At 34.8% G+C, this 25960-nt stretch overlaps 1 protein-coding gene across 1 annotated transcript in view; it reads left to right on the top strand.

The window, feature by feature from the left end:
• Nucleotides 1-1479: 1479 nt before the first annotated feature.
• LOC142986780 (peroxidasin-like) overlaps nucleotides 1480-25960 on the top strand; it is a 34554-nt gene continuing 10073 nt past the window's right edge. Inside the window, exons 1-2 of the mRNA XM_076135462.1 lie at nucleotides 1480-1814; nucleotides 21623-21838. Coding sequence (XP_075991577.1) covers nucleotides 1651-1814; nucleotides 21623-21838 — 380 coding nt within the window. The 5' untranslated portion in view covers nucleotides 1480-1650. The remainder of the gene's footprint in view (nucleotides 1815-21622; nucleotides 21839-25960) is intronic.

Genomic DNA, 25960 nt, shown 5'->3' with positions numbered 1-25960 from the left:
AAAATTCGCAAATTATGGACAGAAATTTAAAATAGCAATTCTTTCACTTTATTCCCTGATAGTTTTAATTCAATGCTTTCTGTTTGTGAGAACAAGCCGGATTGTATTTCCATAATTGCTAACTCGTAATTGCTGCGCTCATCGATAATAAGTATTCTTATTTGTGGTTCTTTGAAACTCCATTTATCATTTGAATCTACAATCATAATAATTAAAGGACTGTTAGAGACCAAATGAATAAATGAAATATTTGTTCAATAAATGCGAAAACGTTTTGCAGACCACCATAGTTTTAATATCCAATAGCCACAGACGTGTACTGTTTCCAAACATAAATACAGGGCAGGGACAAAAAATCTGTCATTAAACATTTTTTAATGACCGTCGGCGACCTAACATTTAGCAACACATAAGTGACATAGGTAGTACTATAACACTTGTACCATACATATGTTATGTAAAAGTTTCGAATAAAAGCTAAAATTACAATTATGACAAAACTCAAGCATATAGGTACTTGCTTAAAAGAATGGCAAGGTTGAAGGTATGATACTTTTCTGTAAGTACTCAATTCTGAAGTCACTACACTTAATTCACTATGTTTTTATTCGCTGTTCCTACAAAACACATTCGAGTAACAAAAATTACATTTAAGTAAAGTTAAGAGTTTTACGGAAAACAAAATAGTTTTAAGAATTCAAGTTGGAGCGCTAAATTAACTAACTAACTCAGAAGTTTGATATATCCGACACACGATATTATAACAATGTTCTCCCGTGAAATGTTGATATTTAAGGCACTACATAGCAAGCCGTGTATCCAGCAGACTTTTACACAGCCTCAAAAGCGAAGACTGAAACCAATTTTTGACATAAGTCTTAATTCCTGGGACTCTTTCATGCTTATTTTTATCATGTTATCATGGTATTTTGCACTCATGTGTTTTTGCGAAAGCTTAATCTGAGCTTTTCCTTTTTCTTAAAGTCAATTCACGTGATATTTCAGGTGCTTAATACCTTCGTAAAAATCTGTTAATTAAGCCACGAACGATTTCAAAATCAGACGACTCCAAATTAATGCAGTGATTCCACTCTCTTCTTATGATTGTGGAAAATAATAATCTATTACTTTTCTACTTCCACTGCTGGGCACAGGTCTCCTTCGAAAATGAGAGGAATAAAGCTTAGATTTCACGATAAATAGTAAAATCATGTAACCACGTTTCCAATAATGGCAATTCATTTCTAATAACAACTTATCTGTGTTTCCGTGTATTTTCATATAAGAAAAAAATATATATTTTCAATAATTGCGAAGGTAGGAGTATGTATCGAGTGTGATATGAGCGGCAACGAGTGTCTTGATTGTAGGGGAGAAAGAGATGCTGATGTTGAGGAGGCGGAGTCCGCGCTGCAGTCCGGGAAGTGCAGGGTGGTCGGTGCCGTCATCGCGCTCATCGCAGTGATCGCAGCGCGCGGGACACGCGGCACTCCGCGGCTCGCACTCACTCGGCCGCCAGCTGCCGACGCCGCGACAGCCGCAGTCGGCACTCGCACTCAGCCGCTCGCACATCAAGCGCAGCGGCCTACGCGACTTTCCAACTCATATAAAAGTTCTATTCCAAATCATAAAAATTCCTCTCTTTTCGCCATGAGGCCCATATATTTTTTTAAGTTTTTACTTCTTTTTAACTTCTTAAATTTCGCCGTCTCGAGAAACTGTCCCTCGAAATGTCAATGTTTTCGAAGTAAAGTCGCGTGCCTGCACCAAGACCTGTTGACCGTCCCGAAGACTTCGGCCGACACTCACAGCTTGTAAGTATTTTAGTGTTCTTATGTTTATCAAGTTTTGTTAGCTGTTCAGTTATTTATAGCCAGTTGTTACCATGTCTTTATAAATAAGTATAAGATTCATAGCTGTGGCCGCGAGCGGGCGAACGCGAAATGTTATTGTTGCGAAAGCGTCTGTTTCAGCGTCGGATTATTTTAGAGCTTTTGATATTGAACCTAATTTACCAGAACAAGCTTAGCGACTCTTATTAAAACTGATTTAAAGTCGGCAACTAGGTAGTCACAGTCGAGATGAAAAACAAACTCATCCTGACTGGCATCACAATAGTCCTCGGAATGGGAAACTGATTAACTTTTCGCAATATTATGAGTTTCTATATTTAAAATGTGCCAGGGCACTATCTTTCTATTCAATGATAACTATTGTCTAAGTTAACTTTACCAATTTACATAACAGTATTATTAAGATTTAGATTGCAAAGGATACAGTCGAGTTCACTTGTCTACTTATTGTAAGACATTATAAAAGTTCACAAGTTATACGGAAGGCAAGGATTTTTTCAAGTAAAGGTGAAATACATTGTGCTTTTTCAATTCCTGTGATGCAAACTGAACTTAACATCAAAATAATGTTTATATTTATTAATCAGAATGTTCAGATAGAAAATATTTATACTAAACAACTTTGTAAGTATAATAAACAAAAAGCTTTTGGAATTTTAAGTACTTGAGCGGGTATAACTCACAGAATTGTTTCATAGAGTTGGGATCGGACATAATATAAGAACTGACTTACTTTAGCCGATTTTATAATGAACAAATTACAATTTTAAGCTATCTACTTACATGCATATGAATATGAGATTCTGTGCTTACGAAAATATGTCTATAATGTGTGCGTAATCAAAAGACTAACTAATCACTTTAATTGCGTACTGATTAATCTAACAATAAATAAAATGATATTCTGATCCGTTTCATGTGCTTCATCTGTTGTATGACTATCAGTATAAAGCTAAAACGAATTTTACGGGCTATATATTATATTTGAATGGACGAACACATATAACTTGATTAATATGATGAAATAAAGTAATTAAAGTTTCTGAAAAAGGAAATAAAATTTATAAAGACAATACAGCAATTACACACAATTAACAAACATAAACTAGTAATTATAATTGCCATAAACTGCGTAGACAAAATGATTATTAGTTAGACCTGTAACAGATCCATTCAAATCTGTTATCAGGGCCGATATAAAATGTTATTTTCGATCATAACTTATACATAATAGTAGGGCGTACGCTTCAATTCCTCCGCCATAAACTATAATTAGCAAGAAGCCGATTTCGTTATGTTGAACTCTTCATCCACCCGATACGTGCTGAGCTTTTAAGAACGCTCATTCAATAACTCTAGTTAACATTGTGGGTCTTTACATTCTGAACTCAGTTCTCAAAAGAAACTTGAATTAGCGCAGAAATATCGCAGTGCACTAAACTTTAAAAATCAAGACTTGCGGTAATTGAAATAGCACAATATTTCCCACAGTTTTGTAACTAAAAGATAATTATACAGATAAGTGTTAGTTTGCTTCTTCATGAACGTAATTAATAAAAAAATACATAATTTAGTATTTAAATTACATGTTTTTCCCGACGGCGGATGTCTGGTGGAGTCTGTGAAGCGGCAGTAGAGACGCCGCCGGTGTTCGGTTGTGTCAGGTGTCAAGGAAGAATATCATTATGTGATGTCATTGTTGTCATTGCCATTATCTATTTAGATAGTTAGTTGGTCGTGTGTTAAGAGATAATCACTAAGCAAGTTTACGTAATAATAGCCGGCCGTGGCAGCACGCAATAAAATACTAATATAACTAAGAGATAGAACACGACCTGTTACATTATGTTTTATAGCTTTGTGAGATCATTCTATCCTAAATAAATAAACGTTGCCGCGCGTGTAGTCCCCGAAGATGTAAGCAGAGGTGTGCCTTTGTATTCAGTATAAGGTTTCAATGTACCTAGAAGGGGGCGAGCCTCAGAGTTTTGGGCACAGTTCCAGACTTGGGTCACAGAATAAATGAGAATTTTCAAACAGAAAATTCCAATTACCTTTTGTTCGTCCTTGTGAACCGTGAAGTTTAGAAACAGAGCTGTACTTGTGTTCATATTTATTCATATCAAATATCTATTTGTATTAAAAATAACGATCGATTTTTGTCTACGTATGCAAGCCAGATTCAGGCTATTGCATATTTATTGGAGAATAAATGTGCTTGCCCTGTCGGATTTGATTGTAACAGGCATTCGACAGTTGTGGTCGAACCTAGATGGCTTTCAAATAACTTGATTAGAAATTTCATGAAATAGGATGACACTATGCAGCTATTTGGATACTGGCGGGTGCTAATTGAGAGAAAACTATATAATTGATCGGATTATTGTTCCCCTGTATTAAAAGAAAAAATTGAAACGTCTAGTTGAAGGGGATTAATATTATATTATGAAATCTTGTTATTCAACAGCTTGTAACAAGTCCATACAATATAGTCTGCCGCCATAACAGGTAGGTACTAACATTATTTTCGCCGCAGCTTATCTTACCTTTGCCTACGACACAATTGCAATAGTATTGTGTAATTGCTTTCTCGCTGCCAAAGCTACCTAGGAAAGTATTTATATTTATGTTTTTCAGTTAACAATGAGCCGTAAATAATTGAAGTAAGCTAGAATTGCAGAAAATATCCGTGAGGGCTTTCTTGTGAATTTATATTTATATTAATAGTAAAAGTTATTATTATCTCAAACATATTTGATGTCAATCTTTCAATGAATTATAACGATCCAACTTGATATCAAGTTTTGCCTCAAAAACCTCAAATGTATTGTAAAGAAGTTAGCGGTTATATCTATATCTAACTAATTTTATTCTACGCATTTTAATATGTTGAAAAGTGGTGAAGGTTCTAGGTACTTTGCCCTCGTATAGATTAAATTCTATCCTCTAAAATTTCTATTATTAGTTCAGATTTGAAGTTAGGCGATAGACGGATGCAAATTTGTACCAAAATAATTTATTATATCAAATTAGCGAACCCGGCAGAAGTTGTCTTGTCCGAAATATCTAACCTGACAATTCTTGTTATATTTCCAAACTTTACAGGAGCCCATTGAAATATGCGTACAAAATATCATACAAATCTGTCGAGCCGTTTAGAAGGAGTTTATTTCCAAATACACATACTGAAGGAAGAGATATACCCACCTATAAGATGCTCAACTGTAAGAAAACATGCTTATTACTTAGTATGTGATTTTCCCAACATAATTACTTACTGAATTACCTTTGAATATATTATTATTACCCGTTGAACTGTATCTATCAGGTATTCGGTATTATTAGTATTCATTTCATCTGCCACTCTACCCGTTGTATTGTAATCACAACTGATATCAACTACCAATTTAGTAGGAATAGGTAATAGAGCTGTGTTTCTTTCATAACGCAAACATTGTTTAAAACAATAACATATTAATTATATTATTATTAATCAGTCATTTGATCTCAACTAAAATATTAGCTTATCACGTAACTTTCAGATATTTTATGCAATAAACATTTTTGGCGTTTCGTAAAGAGTAGCCGTACAGGATACAAAGTACTTAGTTATTCGAGTTAGTGAAGTAGTAGGTAGTCTTTCTTGGCGGGCAAGTGTTCAAAACTTACCTCACTAATAATAAAGGAGCTAACATTTCTGTTAGGCTTCATCTGCAGCAAAACTGCTTTGCATCATTAAAAAAAATCGTTTATTCTTCGTTCACTTTTACATTCGCCAACTACGGTCTTTTAATAAACAGATAAATATGAAATTCTTTACCATCATAGTTTGTTTTTTGCGTTTAATTTTATGAAATAGCGAGAAAACTGTAAAGCTTTACATATTTACCTCTTTGATAATTTATTTGGTCTCTAAAATGAACGTCGAGATTATTTTCTTTGAATCGCCATCACTGTTTGTGTTTGATTTTCATGCTCCGAGTAATTTATTAATTAAATTCTTAGGAAGTTCTTCCTAAGCTGTCAAAAGGCTCACTAAACACATCTAGACTGACAAAAGTCCGTTAAAGCGATGCCAAGTATCGACGCTTAAAACTAAATAATTCCTGTAATATTATTTATTACACAAGTATTATTACTATTGATGGATCTCGACATGCTTTTGATAGTAAACTGTTACATTCCTATTATGTTTCTAAGACTCGTGCTAAACATGGAGTCGTCTCTCTCTCGTAATTGGTGGTAGCCAACTTTGAAACGCTTTTGTCATCTCAAACTACAAAGTTAGGGAGATGTCTTTGACTTTCGCATTAGTTAACTGTTGAATTTCCGGTAACGTACCTGCAAGCAGTCGATACTTCATGTTAAAACATTAATCCTATGTCAAGACCGCGGCGCTCATGTTCTCCATGTTATTTTACTATTCAGAATAAGAAACGCATAACCATATACGTCTACTCGTGTCAAATTTAACAAGTGCCGTCGCCGAAAAATTCGTTTCGTAAGCGAATTAGTTCGAACATAATTATCTGAATACCTTCGCGGAACTCGTATTGTCATTACTCACGCGTAGGTTCACCCTGGGGTTCACAAGTGTTCAGGTTTCACAAAGCAGCGTTGCACCATAATCATAGCTGCGTACACTGTAATGGCGGTTCTTACAATTCAATTATAGGCCTGTTCAGCAGTATGATACCAATATCGCTGCTCCTGTCCATTTTCAAAGGCCAGTAAATTATATTACCTACTCTTTGTACCAAAGTTCGAACATTAAACTGGTTAAATTTTAATAACCTTTATAGGAAGTTAAAATTTTCACCACGTAGGAGGAGTGCCTACATAGAGCCATCGATATTATTAAATTGTGCCTGCAATTTACCATTTTCCGTTCTGTTCCAGAATATTCAGGTTTCACATAGGCATGGACAGGGCGAGTAGAGTGCTATAACATATCTAACCATTTCTAGGGTTCTCCGCTAGTGGCAGCGGGTTCGAATTTTAAAGCACACAATTGTGGCTTTACGAAATTATGTGATTGGGTTCTTTTAGACAACATCAAATTACAAATATTTAAATTATATTCGGTTGTTTAATACGCAAATATGGCTATGATAACATGTTAAATTTTATGACAAACCCAAATAATTAAATCGTAATTAGATAACCTAATACTGATAAAGCTAATTTTAATAACGGACAAAAACAATTACTCATTTTTTGTGTTCGTAACAAAAACGGCTAACAAAATATGTTAGACATTTTTATACTCTACTACTTCTTTTCATGACTTCTTCTTAGCGGGTCTTTTAGCATTTTTTTCCTTCAATGTCAAAATGCAAGATTTTTTTAACCAATGTCCAATTACTACACCATTAGTATACTTTCACGAACCTGAATCATCTGCCAGAAAAAGCGGTTATATGAAGAATCATTAGCATCAATCTATTTCTGCTTTAAAGTTTTTAATCTTAATTACTTACTAACATGTTACATCAAAGACATTTCTTTGTTCGTAAAGGTTGTAACATTTTTCATTTTGCTTTAATCTTGATAAATCCCATCCTTGACATTAAGGCCAGCAATGCAATAAGCTTTGATATGAAAGAAACTCACTTATTTTATAAGTAATATCCGACCGATACAGAGGCGTGCAATGCGGTTGCGAAGTAATCAGAGAATACCTACAAAGAAGATGAAGATGCAGTCGTACTTGCGAGGACTTTAATCATATCTTGTCTTTGAAACTAAGCTTCAGCTCCTAGTTTCTTGATATTTCATCAACGTTTTTCCGTCATACACGACCTATTTCACAAAGCGCGAGCTGTATTGTGGGCACCTGACAGTTTACTATATAATTTAAAAAGGCAACACGCATGTCAATTCTGGTTCTGTAGGACTTCCATGTTTCGTTAATCCGAAGTTTCGTTACGATTTCGATGTTCAAAGATTAACATGTGTCCAAATAGATTATTGGTTTTGTACTTTCGCAAATTTTAGTAGCTAAGGAAGATTAAAATTTCATTCAAATTAAGCTTGTAAATTAACGAAATCGGGGTAAAAATCAACCAAAACTTAGTGCCAAGTTTCGTTTTCATTGAATTAAAGTAGGCGCCCAGGTTTGACTCTAAGTAATAAATAATGAGAAAAGCACTGTATCCACTTTTATCTAGGTACCAAATGCTTTTCAATATTTTAGAGTTAGTGCCCATTGTATAGTTTCTTTCTTGTTTGTCGTTTCTAACTGAGACCAATAGAAGTTCGTAGAATAATATTTCTTGTTACTTTGAAATCCCATTAAGTAAGTACAAATACAATCGTTTTCAACAAAGGAAATCCTCGTTCGGTAAAAAAGGGATTTAACAAATGACAAAGACTGCACGTGTTTTAACAAAATTATAACATACGAAATTTTGCGAATAAATAAATGAAACAAATATTTTAAATACAGTACCAATATCAATTAAATTACATCCACGTGTGAAAGTAATTTGTAACAATTTAAAAGGTTCTATAAATAGTGGCGAATTCGAAATAATCGTAGAGATGTGTAGCGAAAAAACATTTAATAATATATTTATGGCAGAAAAACAGCCTACTGCTATAATTGATATAGTTCCTTCGTTATTAGTGCCACGTATTGTCGACGGAGAGGTAACTTGACTAGGTACCAGCAGATCCACCGTTTTGTTAATAAAACTAGCTGTACGTACGTTGTCATCGCTCGACAACTTTTATCCTTTTCTGACAGTTAATTGGTAGAACTTTTCATTCCTGTCGTGTTACAGTTATTTTATTTGTATCAAAAATATTTATACAAAGTAAGTAACAACGTGTGAAGCTTTAATATTAAGTAAAATACCGGCAAAGTGTTTTGAAAACTGAAATATCGTGTAAAAATACAATAGGGTAATATGCCTGTGAATTATAACGTGCTTCTGATTTGAACATTCGTTCTAACTGACTATCTGAAGTGGAATTTCAGTAGACTGTATACATGTAGCATTTATGTATGCAGTCCCTGAATGGAATCAAACCGAATTGATAGTGCGGGAATAACTCGTTTAGTGGTCGAATACTACAAATCTGTGCCAGGCTTTAGGCGCTTTTACAGTTCTGACGCGTATCGAAACCACATATTACGAGAAGAAAAATAAGTTCGCAGAATGGATATCGTGGACGGTACACATACTCATACTATCTACTCTAAGGTATCTCTATTCTCCATTACAAGGCTGCACACTTGCGCCGCAATTTCTAGTACTGTCATAATGTTGTTTACGGTAAAAACGTTCCGATGGACGCGGACGTCAGATCTATAAAAGAGACCATATCAGCACGGTGTCACAGTGTTACTAACATTTATTTATTGGTAAACGTTTTCGCTATTATTTTATCGTAAAGCATCCCACAACACCGAAGAGTTTTACAGTTTATTTCTATTTGGTAATTAAACATCCTTGTTATTATTACATGATTAAACTTTTGGACGGAAACTAGCCGTTGATTCAGTGCTCTATGATAGATTGGGAACTGAAGTGGTGAAAAAGGCCAACAGCATATTTTTGTCAGGAAATAATTAAAATTCGATTTGTAGAGATCCGTTTTCCTTGTTATCTTTGTCTTTATCATATTTTGTTTGAAAATGCTTGCGCTAAGGCTCGAGCTCTTTGTGTCATCACCTGAAGAGCAGCTATATTGATGTTCCGGAAAACTGTAAAGCCTCGCGTCCGTTTCATTATTTGAGCCATGACACGGCTTTTATACTACCTGACGTGCACTGCACAGCATTGTTTTAATCCAAAACAATATTGGCATATTCTACTTTGAAGTCGACAACGACAAGATCAGTAACTTAAAAAACGGAACAATACATGTCGAAATAACAATGAACTAATTAGAATTAAAGTCTTACTGAGGTATTTACAGCACAATCAACTTTATTTCGTTTATTTCAACAAATAAGAGCGCATCGCGCACTTACGTGTGCACACTTGTAGGTTTTTTTAGTTTAATAAAATAGCGGCTATGCAGTCTGTTAGCGTAATCAATCATTTGCACAATTTACCAGATGTTTATATTATAATAAATAACTGTTCTGTTTTACTTCAGGTCTCAAGGTAGTTACTACCGACGCAGTTTACTGCAATGGAAGCTCTACGCGTTATATTTACCGAAACATAATTATTACACATAAACTATTCTCTTTAGAACTGCGAAACATGTAAAACGTTAATTCACCGTGCTCTCGAAAATGTAGAACGATCCTGATATAAAGTATATTAGGCATCAACTTCTTTAGAGCATCGATCATAATCGTGGGCGAGTTTTCGCTAAGATGGGCTAAATCCGACCGATAGATCCAAAATTGCAACGAAACGATTCCGACCGGTGCACAAGTACATTTGATTTGATCAAATATTCTCCTCGAGAAATTTTATTATGATAGATGTTCTGATCCTGATACAATCTAAAGATTAAAGAACCACGTAGGTTTGTGTAAAGTTAAAGAGCTTTCAAACACCGAGCTTTGCATTGCATTGAAATTGCATCAAAGGACAAAATCTAATATCGAAAGAGTTTTCCTGCTATCAGTGTTAAGAAAACATCAACAAACGCAAATCATCATTTATTGGTGTCCCAAAAATTGGACTCTGGAGGTCAATACACTTATGTAACATGTGATCGGAAATATTGGACTGATTCAGTATTTGTGAGTTTTGTGACGTTTTTATTTATCTTCGCCTCTACAAACCAATGTACGGAGTATGGCGTAACAATTAACATCTTTACATTAATAGATACCTACGCAAGGTATTTTTCCAGTAGAAGGAATATTACATTTTATGAAATTTCTTTTATTTGTAGAGCAAATTGTTGTGAATGTAATTATAGTACAGTAGTTCAGTCTTGTTCAAAGGCAAATAAGACAAAAGATTTTGTAACAAGAAATAATTTTACAAAAGAATCACTACAAAGATATCTCGGCGCGTTTTGAAGAAAATGTGAAGTGCACATTAGTAATATAGTTATAATTTCGTTGTTTTGTTTTTATCACTGATTTCGTAGAAGTGTTATTTATGTACTATGTAGGTACTGCATATATTATTTTCAGTGCACTTTAGTGCTTGTTGCTTCATTGCGTCCGTAATTTGTAACATATGCAAATATTTTGAAAGCATATTCAGTTTGCGTTGAAACAAATAACCTACTTAATAACTTCAACAACATTATGTACATTGTTGGTACACGAAACATTAATAAATTGATTAGTATTCGATGTTATTAATAGTATTACTAAATAGGCCTACATTACACAGGTAGAGCGGTTTTCATAGTTAGGAAAGGACAATTTTTGGTTTATATAGTAGATAGAAAATGCATTTTTTAAAATGCACGAAACCCTCTGTTTTTACACCTTTTGTGAGAGTTCGGAATCGCTGAAATTCCTTTCTCTGTAACCTCATATCACGGAACACGAATAGAACAGCTGAGCAAACGGTCATCCAGACCGAAAGCTTTTCGAGTTAAATTGAACCCAACTAACATTCAAATACGGTTCTACAATAATGGTAGATGTCTCTCTGATTTGAGAGAGTTGGAAAAATATAAAGGACACGAAAACCAAATATTATGCTTATAATACTTATACCCGTACTTCAATAACTATTTCTATTGAGCTGGTAGACTGCGCTTGACCAAATTAATCTCCTTGAAGCTTAATTTGACTCTGGACCAGTCTGGACGTTGTCGATAGTTTCCACTTTACTGTATTAGCTTCATTCACTAGATAAGCTTTTGTTAATACACAATTTTATTTGATCATAGTCTATGAAACCCGCTTGAAATGTTTATAAATAAAACCCAAGCGTTCTTTAAGATCCTTCCATTAAATAAGATGTAACTTTATGTTAATCATATTTTTTTCCTTCGTGAGATTTATGCTGCTTAAAGTTGGTTACAACTTCGACGTAAAAGGTAGTTGTGTAGGCCGAAGTAGCGAGACTTGCATGCCTATCTAAATAGATACATACCTATTATTTCATAATGTCCTCGCTTTGAGCTATTAAGATGACGTTTCGTGTGGCTCAGTCAGTTCTTCATTGATAACCGCTAGGTTTATGTACGGATCACAAGTGAGGAGCGCCAGGCGCGCCCAGGCTTTGTCGTATCTTCTACAATGAACTCAAAAATAGCGTTGCCATTGACATGAATAATTTATGTTCGGATTAAATCAGTTTATTACATCATCGTTTGGTGCGGCTGTTATGCAGAGCAGTGGCGGCGGAAGTTCACTAGTTGGTTTACAGCATTACGTTGTCACTGAGTACAAATCATTATTGAAGCTGGAAATTTTCAAGTTCCGCGTCCTATTTCTAGAAAGTAGAAATAAGATTCTGAAGTATTGGAACTCTATCAAAACTTGCGTGTATGTGGGGCACTATTTATTAAAGAGGGAATTATTGATTTCTTTTGGAATAAGATTGTATTCAGGATTACGTAGGATTCGCCCAAGCTATTATATTTTGCCGTAACATGCTTAAATCCGATTTAATAATATACTGAAAAGTTAATCACTTGGCAGCAAAGAATAATGGTCAGAAAACAAGAGCTTTACGCCAGACATTTTTTTTGGCTCTATATTTTACACGTATTTAATCAATATTATTTTGAATGAACGAATATTAAAATTAACCTCAATTTAAGATTTTAATCGGGTTACAATTCACATAATCTACCGTTCAACTTTTCTTTAAGCCTTGAAGGTGAAAATAGACAGCGTAGGTATAAAACGAATCTTCTCTACAGATAAACATTTGTATCGGTGCGTCGATTTCTTACAACAGTTATCTGGAAAAATTTGCACAGTTTACAGATTTAAATCAATTCACTTACGTTTCCTTGTGTCCATATAACGATATGTATTTCTGATCTCAATAGACTTTTCCGGCTCGAATGGACGACACCAGTCGTTCCCAAGTGCAGTGGGTGCTTAGCGATAATTGCCCACCCCTCCGGATGCATTCAACAAATAACATTCAGTCTGGCAGACTTATTGCTTACATCGACGGTTTCCTTCTTACATCGTATTGAGCTGATGCGTATTCACTTACTGGGCTTTATTTTTAATTTGTTTTCGTCCGCCGCGCATTGGCAAACCTTGAGCTTGGATTTTTAGAGCGTAAACGATTATGAACTACAAAGTTGTATACTTGTACGTCATTATAATCTTCATGCTTCGATCTAGGTGATACGTATTTCGGTAATTTTACATAATAGTAATTTGTGAATAATATTTAACATTAAATACGCTTACATTATTCTCGTGAAAGTATTTACGAATCGAACACTGAATGCATTACATATTTTTTTATAAAGTAAATTTGCATTCCTGAAAATAATTAAGTTAAAGTAAATTGCAATCACGCCTCCGTTAAAGAGTTAACGATTACGCCATCTCTGTAGGCATGTGTCTGTTTGTGTGTACATGGGGATTTTTTCATAGCCTTTATCAATTTGATGTGACGATCATAAATAGACGTTGTACCAGTGGACGATCACCTGCCACCGCAGAGAATACGAATTGTCTAGCTAAGTTCTAGTTGTATATTTTGGAAGTCAATATAAATGACAAACATCAAAAGTCAATGAGTTTGAATTGTACTCTATAGTTAAAAATATTTTGCGATCAATATTATCTGTCACATAGAAAGATAAACTGATTCAGGTGTGTGGGTCGACGATATTTCTGCATGGCTATATGGCATGGCGTTGGAGTTTATTCAGAAACACACGTCATTGTTATCAAGCACTAAGATTGTCATGAGGAAATCTACAACCACCTACAAAGTAATATCCTGGCAGTAAAGAGCCCAATGTCATAGGTTAATTAGTGTCATTAAGTATAGAAACTTATAAAGATACAATTTGCTTCAATCAGTTTCAATCTAATTTAGCATACTAAATTATGCTAAGTAGTTGGGAAATTTACTAAATGATGTGGTAGAGGCCACCCGATGCGATCTAAAAACTATCCAAAAAAATCGTCCTTGACGAGTCAAGAAGTCACCATGAACTGCATACCTACTTACTATGCGTTACGTATTCGAACAAGTCTCATTCACACAATAAAGGTTTTTATTGAAAACTTCTAATAAATGAATTATTAATGGAATAGCGAGCCATCTTTGAGAACAATATAATCCGGAATGCCTAGTTAGCCGCAGAGCTGCTTCACTTTTACCACGCTCACCTTCCCTTTGCTAGGATAAACGCAGCCATGTCTAATTTAGAAAATGTAATTAATTTAACTAATGTGTGAATAACAAAATTAGCGCTTTTGGCTCCCGGACCCGTTTAGGAAGCGGCAAAGCTGTATCTTTTGTGAAATTTGCACGAGCAATTCATCTAATGGGTTTCAAGCTTAAATCATGAGGATTCATTTTAATAACACTTTAGTTGAGCCCGCTGTAGAAGATATGACATCAGGAACTAAATCACTAAGACTAAGAATATCTTTCTCTATCACACATCTATTTCCACCTTAGTAAACATTTTTAATGTAAATTATAAAGATACCAAACCGTTACTACACCTTCATCAGTGGGAGTGTGTAAGGTGGGCGACAATTGTGTAGAGAAAACGTATGTTCTCCTTTGACGAACACGAGCTTTGATCGAACATAATATATTTTTTAAACAAGCAACGAGATATGTTTCTGTGTCACAAAATTTAATTATCAAATACGGCGCTAGCAGCCTTAATATTTCGTATACGGAAAAATAATCTACGCGGGCAAAGTCGCGGCTGACAGCTAGTTACTGAATATAAACAGCCCCCAGCCAATGTGCGAGAGATTAAAACCATGCAGTTTCCGAAACATGGAAAGTAAAACAAACTGGAGGATTTCATTTAAATTATTATCATGAGAACTTTTTGATATTACGTGGTATTTCCTTTGAATACCTTAATATTTGATATAATGCCGTGGTATGATGCGTCAAAGGGATGTATAAATACCTAGCTTAATGAATCAATGTTAATAATGTTAAGGACGTTCGTCACAAGTTCTATGGGTATGTCGGGTTGGTCCCCGCATAGCTTCGTCTACAGAAAGGGCCACTTGTGCCTTGCTGCAATCATCCTCATCCTTTCAGACTTCCCTATCAATTTTCCTATTAAATTGGTTGAATACAATCATGTAGAAGATAAGTATTACGAGTACTGGCTAGACCATTATCCATTGTTAATGTACGATGGTTAGATATGAATTATATAGTATAGTTAAATATATTTTTTAACTTTCATATGAATTTGGTAGGGAGGAAAATAGGCACATGTTTGCCACACCGACTATTCTGTTAATGGAATCATAAACTGACTGAGGGCAATAAATTTATTGTATTTACAGAGAGCGCTAATACTTTGCGTTCTATCAAAAATTCACGAGAACACAAAATATTAACACAACCTAAATTAAATAGAGTTGTGGATTTATGGTAACATTTTTATTATCTAAAAGGCTAAAATGTTTTAAATGCCTATATTTTTAAATAATTTACATTGGCATTTATAAAGTACTAACGTGGGCTAAAAAGTCTAAAAGCACACACAAGTACATACATTGTCAACTTTTTCAGTGTCAGTAAGTGTACCTTTATTATTTCAGGTATTGTCAAGTAATGTTTTTCAGATATTGGACATTAGTTCTTTCAATATTTGCCGCGCGCTCAATTTTTAGAACAAAAATAGGATGTGTCGGTTGTATGTGACGGTACGAGCATACTGGAGGTAACTGCGTTAGCGACAGACATGCTGCCTCGGTAAAATCTGTCGTATTTAATGATCTTCAAACTATTTTCAACTCCATGGCTGTCCAATTTTCCTTAAAAATGTTTTTCATTAACAAAGAACTCGAGTTTTAAAAACACCATATGAGGATCAGTGCAAACGTATTATGCCCTCCACTTCAAAACATTAACGAGAACTTTAAAAAATCTTAGTTTAAAATTTAATATCTTAGAAAGTATATTTTTCTCTCATATTTCCTGTGTGAAATCAAAGACGACGATATACCGGTGGGTGTTAAAAGTGTGCGTTAATAACCGGGACTAGCTCTACTTCAATATAAAGGACTTCCTGAAAGAACCTGCTGCTACTACCCACTCGACAGACATAATCCTTTTCACGTCTCCCGACATGCCCACGTCACAACTATCATATTACGAGTCTTAAAGCTTTATTAGTTGCTTTACTTCCCACTTACACTTAATTACACAAGTGCACTAAGGACACAAAGGTTATCTTTCTACAAAACCCCAAATATATTTGCCTATTGTGATCTGAATAATTCATAGCTAGCGTCGACATTATAATTAATTAATGTACTGTCTGTACTTAAGCTCTATGTTAATAAGTATGTATTGAACTAACTGTGCATTGCTACACAATATTCCACGTTAAAATGTCCAATTTAACTTTACTTTTTTAACTAACTCAGAACGAACTGAGAATTGAAAAATAATGACAAGTTTCACAATAGTAGGCGTAGAGCAGTTTGTATTACTGTTTCAAAACTACAAATGTTACAGCGAAACAAGAAATTAAATATATTCTTAACAAAGTTTTGAGCGAAACGGAGAGTTTTAATTACTATTCCGAGCACATTTTCCTTTCGTTTAGTTGGTTATTTTTGTTATTACCTGAAGTAACGTGCCTAAATCCGAATACAGTGCACAAGGAAATTGGAAGTTACTGCCGATTTGTGCAGTGTAAGGAATTCAAGATTGCAGTCAAGGTATTCATTTAATTTCTGCATAGTTTGTTCGCTGTTACTGCTTCTCGCGAGCTCTTTTATTCCGAAGTTCGCTATCGACAGTGATCTTTGTGGGATAATGATCGAAATCCAATTTATTTTCAACCCTCTTGATATGTTCCATTCAATGTTAGACTAAAAAAGGTTGTTATATTAATGCAATTTTCCGTCAGTCAAATATGTTTATCTGAGAAAATATTGACGTGTTATAAGATGGAAGCTCGACGATCACTGCAGTCATAAGTGAAGTAACAGACATCTGCAACTGACAGACTAAAAGCTGAGTCTCGACGAAAATTTCAAGACCTTTCTTAAACAGGTGGAGTAGATATTTTTGAATCTAAACCACTAGTTCAGTACCGCGATTCTGTACAACTATCGAGTATCGACTACCGACTCACTATCGAAAAATTTTGTATGAAAAATTGATCAGCGCCCCTAGCGGATTTTCGCAACAACTATGTTCTTCAATGGCGCCATTTTCCACCAAACATTAAAATAAAATAAAATTAAATTTTTTTTTTGCTGGAGCGCACTTAGGGGCAATTCGAAATTCGAATTTCGAAATAAAATATTCTTTCCATTTTTAATTTTAATAAATTATTTTAATAATCTTTATTGGATATTTTTAGGAAGACGAGGCCAACGAGGCTGAAAAGATATTGTCTCATGTGCCTGCTTCAACGTAGAAAAAAAAAGACGCTGATTCTTTTTTTGTGTTGATAATGTTTCGTTGAACAACATTAATTATGATATTTTTATGTTATTGATTTATTTTTACTAATACCGTTTAAAGTAGACTATAATTATTATTTATGAGAATAATACCTTTCATGATTATTTTTTATCCACTATATAATATATTTAAAATTAGTTTATACACAATTATTACCAATAAAATTTTATTAAAAGAATAAATTTTCAGAACGAAACTTTTTCTCACTTTAAATGTCAAGTTTTCGATACTCGATAGGTCGCGATTCTCTGCCGGATTTCTAACGAGTAGCTCGATAGCAATGTATGGTATTCGATAGCGTGACGTTAGTATCGAATTTACAGAATCGAGGTACAGTATTTGACATGCCACGTCATGCTTTTTGATAAGATCTACCTGTATCACACGGAAAGTTTAAGTGGTTATGAAAGTCTAGAAGACAAGATTAGATTACATACAACAAGTTGTTAGTTACCTACAATCTACATATTATTTGATATCACAATATTCATACGTAGCATCCTCTCATGTTTCATCTCTTAATTAAACATTGTTATTATAATACAATAGGTATGTGTGGAAAGGAAGGCAAGCTTTTGTTATTCAGTCTGACAATTAGACTGCAAATAAATATACATGAGTCTAAATACAACAGATGTGCAATCAATAAAGCATGTTATGTGACAACGAGCAGCACGTCATATGTGCCTAATTATTTATTACTGGGTTTTGTCAGCTAGAAATACATGTCTTCAAATGTATTTCCGATATTATTATTTCGGATCTAAGAAGGAACTATTACACACCCAACTAAAGAAAAATTATTATCTTCAACACCGAAACATAATATATGAAAATTACTTCATAAAAGATGATGTCTCATTTTTACAAGAATTCACGAGAAAAAGATTTTTGTACGTAACCCCCTACCTAACTACTACTGCTAACAAACTTACTCGTATGTTGTTGCGATGAATTGAATAGATAAACTTTAAAAGGCGACATTTATGTTGTCCGGTAAAAATAGCTTATTTTAAAGATCGCTCGGCTGTGTGACAAGTCTCGAAGGCTATGGACGTGTGCGGCGTTTCCAAAGGCCTTGTGCCATAAAGCTTCTTACGCGTATTGCTATCAACTCTGACTTTTGCACTTGAGAATCACTGCTACCTGTTCCCTGCGGACTCGATCAGATTTGTACTACGTTCTATAATCGTGAGCTTCAAGCTTACAGAATAAAAATAATTCCTAAATTCCTAATATACAGTTATTCAAAAGAAAATAAAATAAAAAGACATATTTCCTAAAACAGTGATTAAATCACAGAACACAATGACTGTGACAGCGTTCCCCGAATATACAATATACATACATAGATAAAAACGAACATCCTGCCCATATTTCAATAATCAGATATTCGACATAACTCAGTTGCTATTAACAATGCTTTGGTAAAATGTGTCGCCGAAACTCGGAGTACCTATATTTATACCAAATACAGTAACAAGGTAATTCGTGTTTAAACTAATAATATATTGATATTAGTATTTTTAAAAGCAAAAAAGCAATTATGACAAAAATCTAAAATCAGTAACTACCTATTGCAATAAATTCTGGTAATTGAATGTAGCCTCAAACTGAGGTTTACTCAAAACTGTCTAAATTTTAAATTAACTAACATCTAACATGAGTTTAATTAATATTAAGCGACCTAACTTTTAAAAATATTTGGATACGAAACTTTTAATGACACAACAAGTTTTACTTACTGAACGAACGTTAGAGCACGCAGCTGGCATTTTCGTCACATATTATGATTATGTCAATAGTAAAAAATATTGAATTACAATTCAGAGGAGGGCACGAGTGACATATTCCAATATTTCGTGAAAAACCAGACAATACTACCACCAACGGCAATATGGTTTCGTATTATTCTGTAAATAATCATACAATAAGTAAGTATATTTTAACAACAATATTTAAACATTCTTGCAAAAGGCGGTTTTCACCTTTCATTTATTATAATATTGTGACGTAGATATTTACAGAGACAAAATAATCACAATCCATTCGTTTCACGCTAAATAATAAAACGACTGAAAATAGTGTTTTAAAACAGTAGTAGTATATTGAATGCATTATTAGGGAGTGAGTTTATCAAATAGATTTGATCAAAAGAAAGATAAGGATATCAAAACTGTAATGCAATAGATCTCATCAACAATAGATGTGAACAAGGGGATTGTCCAACTGTGTTATCTTGATGCACAATACATATATTGTAGTACCTATACACACATTGATATAACGTGCATTGAACTTAAGTAGGTATCTGGTATACCCTAACAATTTATTAGTAATCTTATAGACGCCGTAAGTAACTGTAAATGTTCCAATCGAATAGGACTGAGTTATTTTCCCAAGTCCTGCATCATATTTGTCGTATTTGATCTGTATTCAACAAGTTCGAATCTTTCATAAATGTGATTACATTTTCGAGTGATCGAAAACGAAATGTCGAAGTGTAGCAAAGTCGTTTTAAATCTTCGCCAAATCTTTTGCACTGCTACATTTCGAAGAAAACTTCCCTGTACTACGTAGGTTACGTTCAAGAAGCTTTTATATAAGTCTTCGGGCAACAAGTGCAATGGAATGTAAAATATAAACCAACAAGATTAGAATGTTTCGCTGAACTTTAGTAGTTTCTTTCTAGTTGAGCTCTTCACCACACAATACACATTATATTTCGTAGAAATAATTATGAGGCAGAGCTTAGATGCAAAAATAACTAGAAATATAAGAACCTCTCTTCACGTTCCTTCCTTAGAGAACTTGGAGTCATAATGTTTACGTTTGAAATTAAATTAGTTTTAAGTTAAAAGACACTCGAGCAAAGAGCTTTCAACCGACTTCACATTTGCATCAAATTCACGAGCGATGCCAACACGTCGCTCGAATAAAAAAACAATTCAAATATGTTTAAGCCGAACTGGTTTGTGTTAGGCTTCTCAGTCCAACAAGGTTTTTTGTATCAGAGCAGCGTCTAAGATATTTAACTTTATGCTCTTATATTTTGGCGGTTGATCATTCATAGAATACGGTGATGTGATCAAGATTTAACATTCTTTACTTTAAAAAATACTCACTATTTCGAAACTTTATAAATAACTGAGTAGGTTCGTTTTAGTTCCCTATATTGAATCTGAACGTCGCATGACGTCGTGGCTTACTGCAATTTTATCGAAAGCTCGAATTGTACGTTGTACCGAGACACATAAATAAGCTAAATCACTTTCTTCATTATGTGGACATGTCATTGATGGATGACTTATAAAGTGAACTCTGCCGAACACACCTGTGTCCGACCTAATAGCAAGTTGCCTATATCAATTTTCAAATAGATAGTTTACCCACTATGAATATAGAATATAACACCTTAACTGACATGAAAGATGCGCCGCTTTGTTTTGAATTGAATTATTTTTCTATCTCTCGGATAGTTAAATTTTAAGCCTGTTAGTGTTGGCATAGAGACGTTTGCAAAAAAATATAAAACTGGGAAAAGCAAAATGTTTCATTGAAAAGTGTACAGTTTCCACTGGTGCTTTGCTTTTATACCTAAATATTGGCAAACAAAAGTGAATATTCAAAAGTACACTAAACAATTGAAAGATATCTGTTGAACTTAGTTCTTCGTCACAATTATTCCTCTCAACTATTTTATATTTGAGACAACGTTAGAATAGCGTTGGGGTAACATGTCGCCTAAATACGAACCTACATGATACGTGTTTATTATTATTTGTATACACGTGCCTACCTGACCTTTGAGGCAAAGGGAAGGAATGTTTGTCTCATCCACGACACAAACTGTATTCGATATTTGATGTAACCGGGATGGACTTAATACATTGTCGGTATTACGGTACCATGCGTCTATTTTGAAGGCACAGAAATACGAATGTAAAGAAAACGGCTTACGTAATTTAACAATTTTATGACTCTTGTTAAGAAGTTTCGTTTTAAGTCTCTATACGAAATACTGAAAATAAAAATATTATTAAATTATACATACAAATTTTTTTTTCATTTGTTTGCACTTATAAAAATTGGCCATGTCCAGTTATGTAGATATCTAGAAATTAAATGTAAACCATTTCAAAATTGGGTGGCATATCTGGGGGCCCGTGTACGAGCATGAGTTGCAGGACTATATAACTTACATGTGATATTTGTCTACAGGGATTTGCGATTCAACAAGATCGAGGATATCCAACCGGGCGAGCTTAGTCATCTCCACGCGCTGCGCTCCTTGATTCTCAACGACAACCGCCTGCGAAAGCTCCACTCCGGAGTGTTCCACGGGCTACGTCGCTTGAAATATCTCTACCTCTACAGAAACCGCATCCAACACATCGACCATGATGTTTTCCAACAGCTCGGCCACCTGGAGCAACTGTGAGTATATGCTTTTATCAAAAATTATATAAGTACTCACTGCGTATCAGCTCTCTCAGAGTCAAGGAACTCAATACGCGTACATAGACCTTTGCAAGTCGCTACGTTAATGTTCTGTTAAAGTTGTGTGTTTGGAAGCCGTCTCAGATAAGTATGTAGAAAAATATCTAGAGGTATTTAAGAATTTGCCAAAAATGAATTAATAGGAACGTTATTGAGAATTACTAATATGTTTAGTTGTTGGCGATGATTTCGTTTATCTTTAATATCCCAATAAAAGTACAGACTGTATTCCCAGTATCCGGTCGTGGTTACTTCGGTACTACTCGGTAGGTATTAGATAACGCGAGAGTCCCGGCAGCAAAAGATAAGATAAAAGGGACTCGGATATTTGCTCGATCTGGAATTCAAGTTTCGACCTAAATTAAAGTAAATATCAATTTGAGCAACGCTTGTAGAAAAATGTTTTGCAACCAAACTTATAAGTAATGTAAGCGGAATAATGAAGACGTATTTTACTTGCGACCTATATTAAAATAAAACGCTTTAAACGTTGTATTGTAAATAGAGTCGTATTCAATAAAATATGGGTCATATATAATGATTCATATTAACTTATACGCAACAAAAATGTTTTTATTTCGAAAAGATTGCACTAAGGAGGAGGTAACAATATAAATTCACCACCATGTTAAGTGATTCATAATATTAAAACGTGTAGGTTTATTCCGTAGTATAGGTTTATTAATTAAGAGATATAGTTTCACTTCAAATTAACTTTATATCATCATCGTGAGTCGATTGCACGTAATTATAAGTAATTATATAAACAACTTCATTTTCTGGGTCATGTACTATCTGCAGTACTGAGAGAGCCAACTGAGATTAATTTGCTGTCGAGTAAAAAGCTTTAAGCTCCAACTAATTTTCTGCTTTTATTTTAGTGTATTTTTGCCTTATTTAGGTACATCACCTAGAATTATTCTGTAAAAGGAGATCATCCACGCTCCATACATTTTTGGGCCTTTTTTCAAAGTGCCGGCCAACAAAAAAAAGTGGCATGTATCGATAGAGCTAGCCATTTGAAGCAATAGTTAGTATGGCACGAAACCGGTAGGATAGCTTTGAACCGAGTTATACAGGTTTGAAGATTCATAATATTCAAACATTTATTCATTTCTGAAAGTGCTGTGAAACATAAAATAATGAAAGATTTTGCTAGAATTAACTATCTAAAGCAAACGACCACTCTGAAGTTGATTTAAGGTCGTAAGCACACGTATCAACTCGGAAACGGGTCGTCACCGTATCAACTCGAGATCATCAGTATTATTTGTATGTAATTCCCTACTGTACCACACTTATCGGAATCGTTATGTGATCGCCCCGGCTCACGACCATGGGAGTGGTGCGTATGCGCATTATGCATACACCAGCACCCAGGGTGGAGTGCGGGACTATGTGCAAATTCCGATAGAAGGGCGGGCATACCTTCTAAACCGCAACATGTGTCCTCATAACAAGGGCCCTCATCACAAATGGTGCCCGAAGCACAAAATATTGTTCCACATGCCGATGAGTCGGACATAACAACCCAACGGCAACACTCTAGGTGACCTCTTACCTAGACGATGGTTTGATAGTTGCACACAATCGAGGGTGCGGCCCCTTGGGTTCGCTAAGGGAGGATGCGCTGACCTTGCGCTAGTCGCCAGTGACCAGTCCAGTGGCGACGCATTGAGGCGCCGGGGGATTCATACTCGCACCTAAGGGGCCGCACCCTCGATTGTGTGCAACTATCAAACCATCGTCTAGGTAAGAGGTCACCTAGAGTGTTGCCGTTGGGTTGTTATGTCCGACTCATCGGCATGTGGAACAATATTTTGTGCTTCGGGCACCATTTGTGATGAGGGCCCTTGTTATGAGGACACATGTTGCGATTTAGAAGGTATGCCTACAATTCTATCGGAATTTGCACATAGCCCCGCACTCCACCCTGGGTGCTGGTGTATGCATAATGCGCATACGAACCACTCCCTTGGTCGGGAGCCGTAGCGATCACATAACGATTCCGATAAGTGTGTTACAGTAGGGAATTACATACAAATAATACTGATGATCTCGAGTTGATACGGTGACGACCCGTTTCCGAGTTGATACGTGTGCTTATGACCTTAAATCAACTTCAGAGTGGTCGTTTGCTTTAGATAGTTAATTCTAGCAAAATCAATCATTATTTTATGTTTCACAGCACTTTCAGAAATGAATTAATGTTTGAATATTATGAATCTTCAAACCTGTATAACTCGGTTCAAAGCGATCCTACCGGTTTCGTGCCATACTAACTATTGCTTCAAATGGCTAGCTCTATCGATACATGCCACTTTTTTTTGTTGGCCGGCACTTTGAAAAAAGGCCCAAAATGGATGATCTCCTTTAGATATAGGTGTAATACCAGGTAAAAATTTTATCATTTTTATAGACACCTATTTTATTTGGTTAATTAAAGATGTTCTTAGATCATATCGTTAGAAGGGCACGACATATCTTTGCTTCAACAGTTGTCTTATAATTAATAATAATATGTTAATACTAAATGTGCTAATAATTTCTACCATTTGTATGAAAACCTTTAACTTAACATGAAAATCTAATGATTTCATACAGTGTTGTTATGCAGAGATAAAAAATCCTAAACGTCTACCGGATATCTAACCCGTGTAAATGTTTCGAATAATTTTGTGTATTAGTAGCGGTGTAACATGGATACTTTGAGAGATTTTCGTCGCGCATGCGACGTTGTTTGAATTTTGTTCTGATAAACTCTGTTCCAATATCCGAGAACTAATATCTGAAACTATCGGATGTCCGTAACAAACTCATATCCGTATTCTATATCAATATGATTATCTCGTTACATGCATACTATACATAGATGCGTGTCGTAATTCGTATCGGTATCCAAGTCCGAAATCTTATATCTTAACAACTCTGAATTCAGGTTTCACAATGTAATCTCCATTCAGTGAACTCAAACGGCTAGTCAGCATGCTCGAGTTCAAATGTATTGTGCTGACCTAACGGCCTTTCACGCGTACAGAACAATATTTTGTTTTGTAAAAATACGAATATTTATTCACTTGTGCAGTCGTCCAGTCGTCGTTGTAATAAATATCTAGCGGCGAATAATGGCATAGTCATCATTGTGTATGGAGTGTGTTACTAACTACTGTACCGCACGCAGATCAAATCCCATCCATGCCACGGTCTATTTGATTATATCAAATTGTTTGTCGTTCATTATAAATAGATAAAAATGGTCAGCATGTTAACATAAGTATTTATGACGAACGTGTTGATAAAATATTCGCTTAGCAGACATGGAGAGGTAACGACACAGCGAATAAATAATATTTGAACGACTCTGTTAGATTGTTTACCCAGAAAATGATGTCATTGCTTTATACTTAGTAACATAACATAACAACAATGCTCAGGAAAACAGGACACCGATTATTACAAAGACGCTCTTTTTATTTTTTACTGCTTATTAAATAATTACTGACAATTTAAATTTCCTGTTTATATCCTAAATTTCTACTGCCATAGTAACTATTATAGACATAATAGTATCATGGTTAAATCTTAGTCATATATCAGTAGGTACCTTGAAGGTAAATGCATTAGAAAAGATTAGCTACATATTTCCCGGATTAGCATACGAGGTCAGCACCAAGCACTCAGAATTTCTCCAAATTTAAGTTCTCGAGGAGACGAGACAAGCACATTTCCGCGCGCTTAAAGCTTTTAATATGCATAAAATATGACTCAAATTCGCTAAGGTCTCTTATCAATTCTAGAGAAACTCTGTTATGTTATATGTTCGATAGTTTGTTCTCATTCTATTGTATCCAGGGTGGTACAGTCTGACTTCTAGTAATGGAATGTGTGTCACGGTGATACGATACACTGATTTGAATAGACATTTAGACCAGCTTCCACGTAAACTGAATAACGGATCGGGAGTAATCCTTTTTGGTTTAGTTCACGAGCTAACTCAGACAGCCGTATCTATCATTCGGGTATTAAAAATTACCAAAAAGGGAGATTCTTCGAAGAAAC

This window comes from Anticarsia gemmatalis, chromosome Z (genome assembly GCF_050436995.1).
Source record: "Anticarsia gemmatalis isolate Benzon Research Colony breed Stoneville strain chromosome Z, ilAntGemm2 primary, whole genome shotgun sequence".
Classification (NCBI taxonomy): domain Eukaryota; kingdom Metazoa; phylum Arthropoda; class Insecta; order Lepidoptera; family Erebidae; genus Anticarsia; species Anticarsia gemmatalis.
This window is presented reverse-complemented; position numbering and strand designations above follow the sequence as displayed.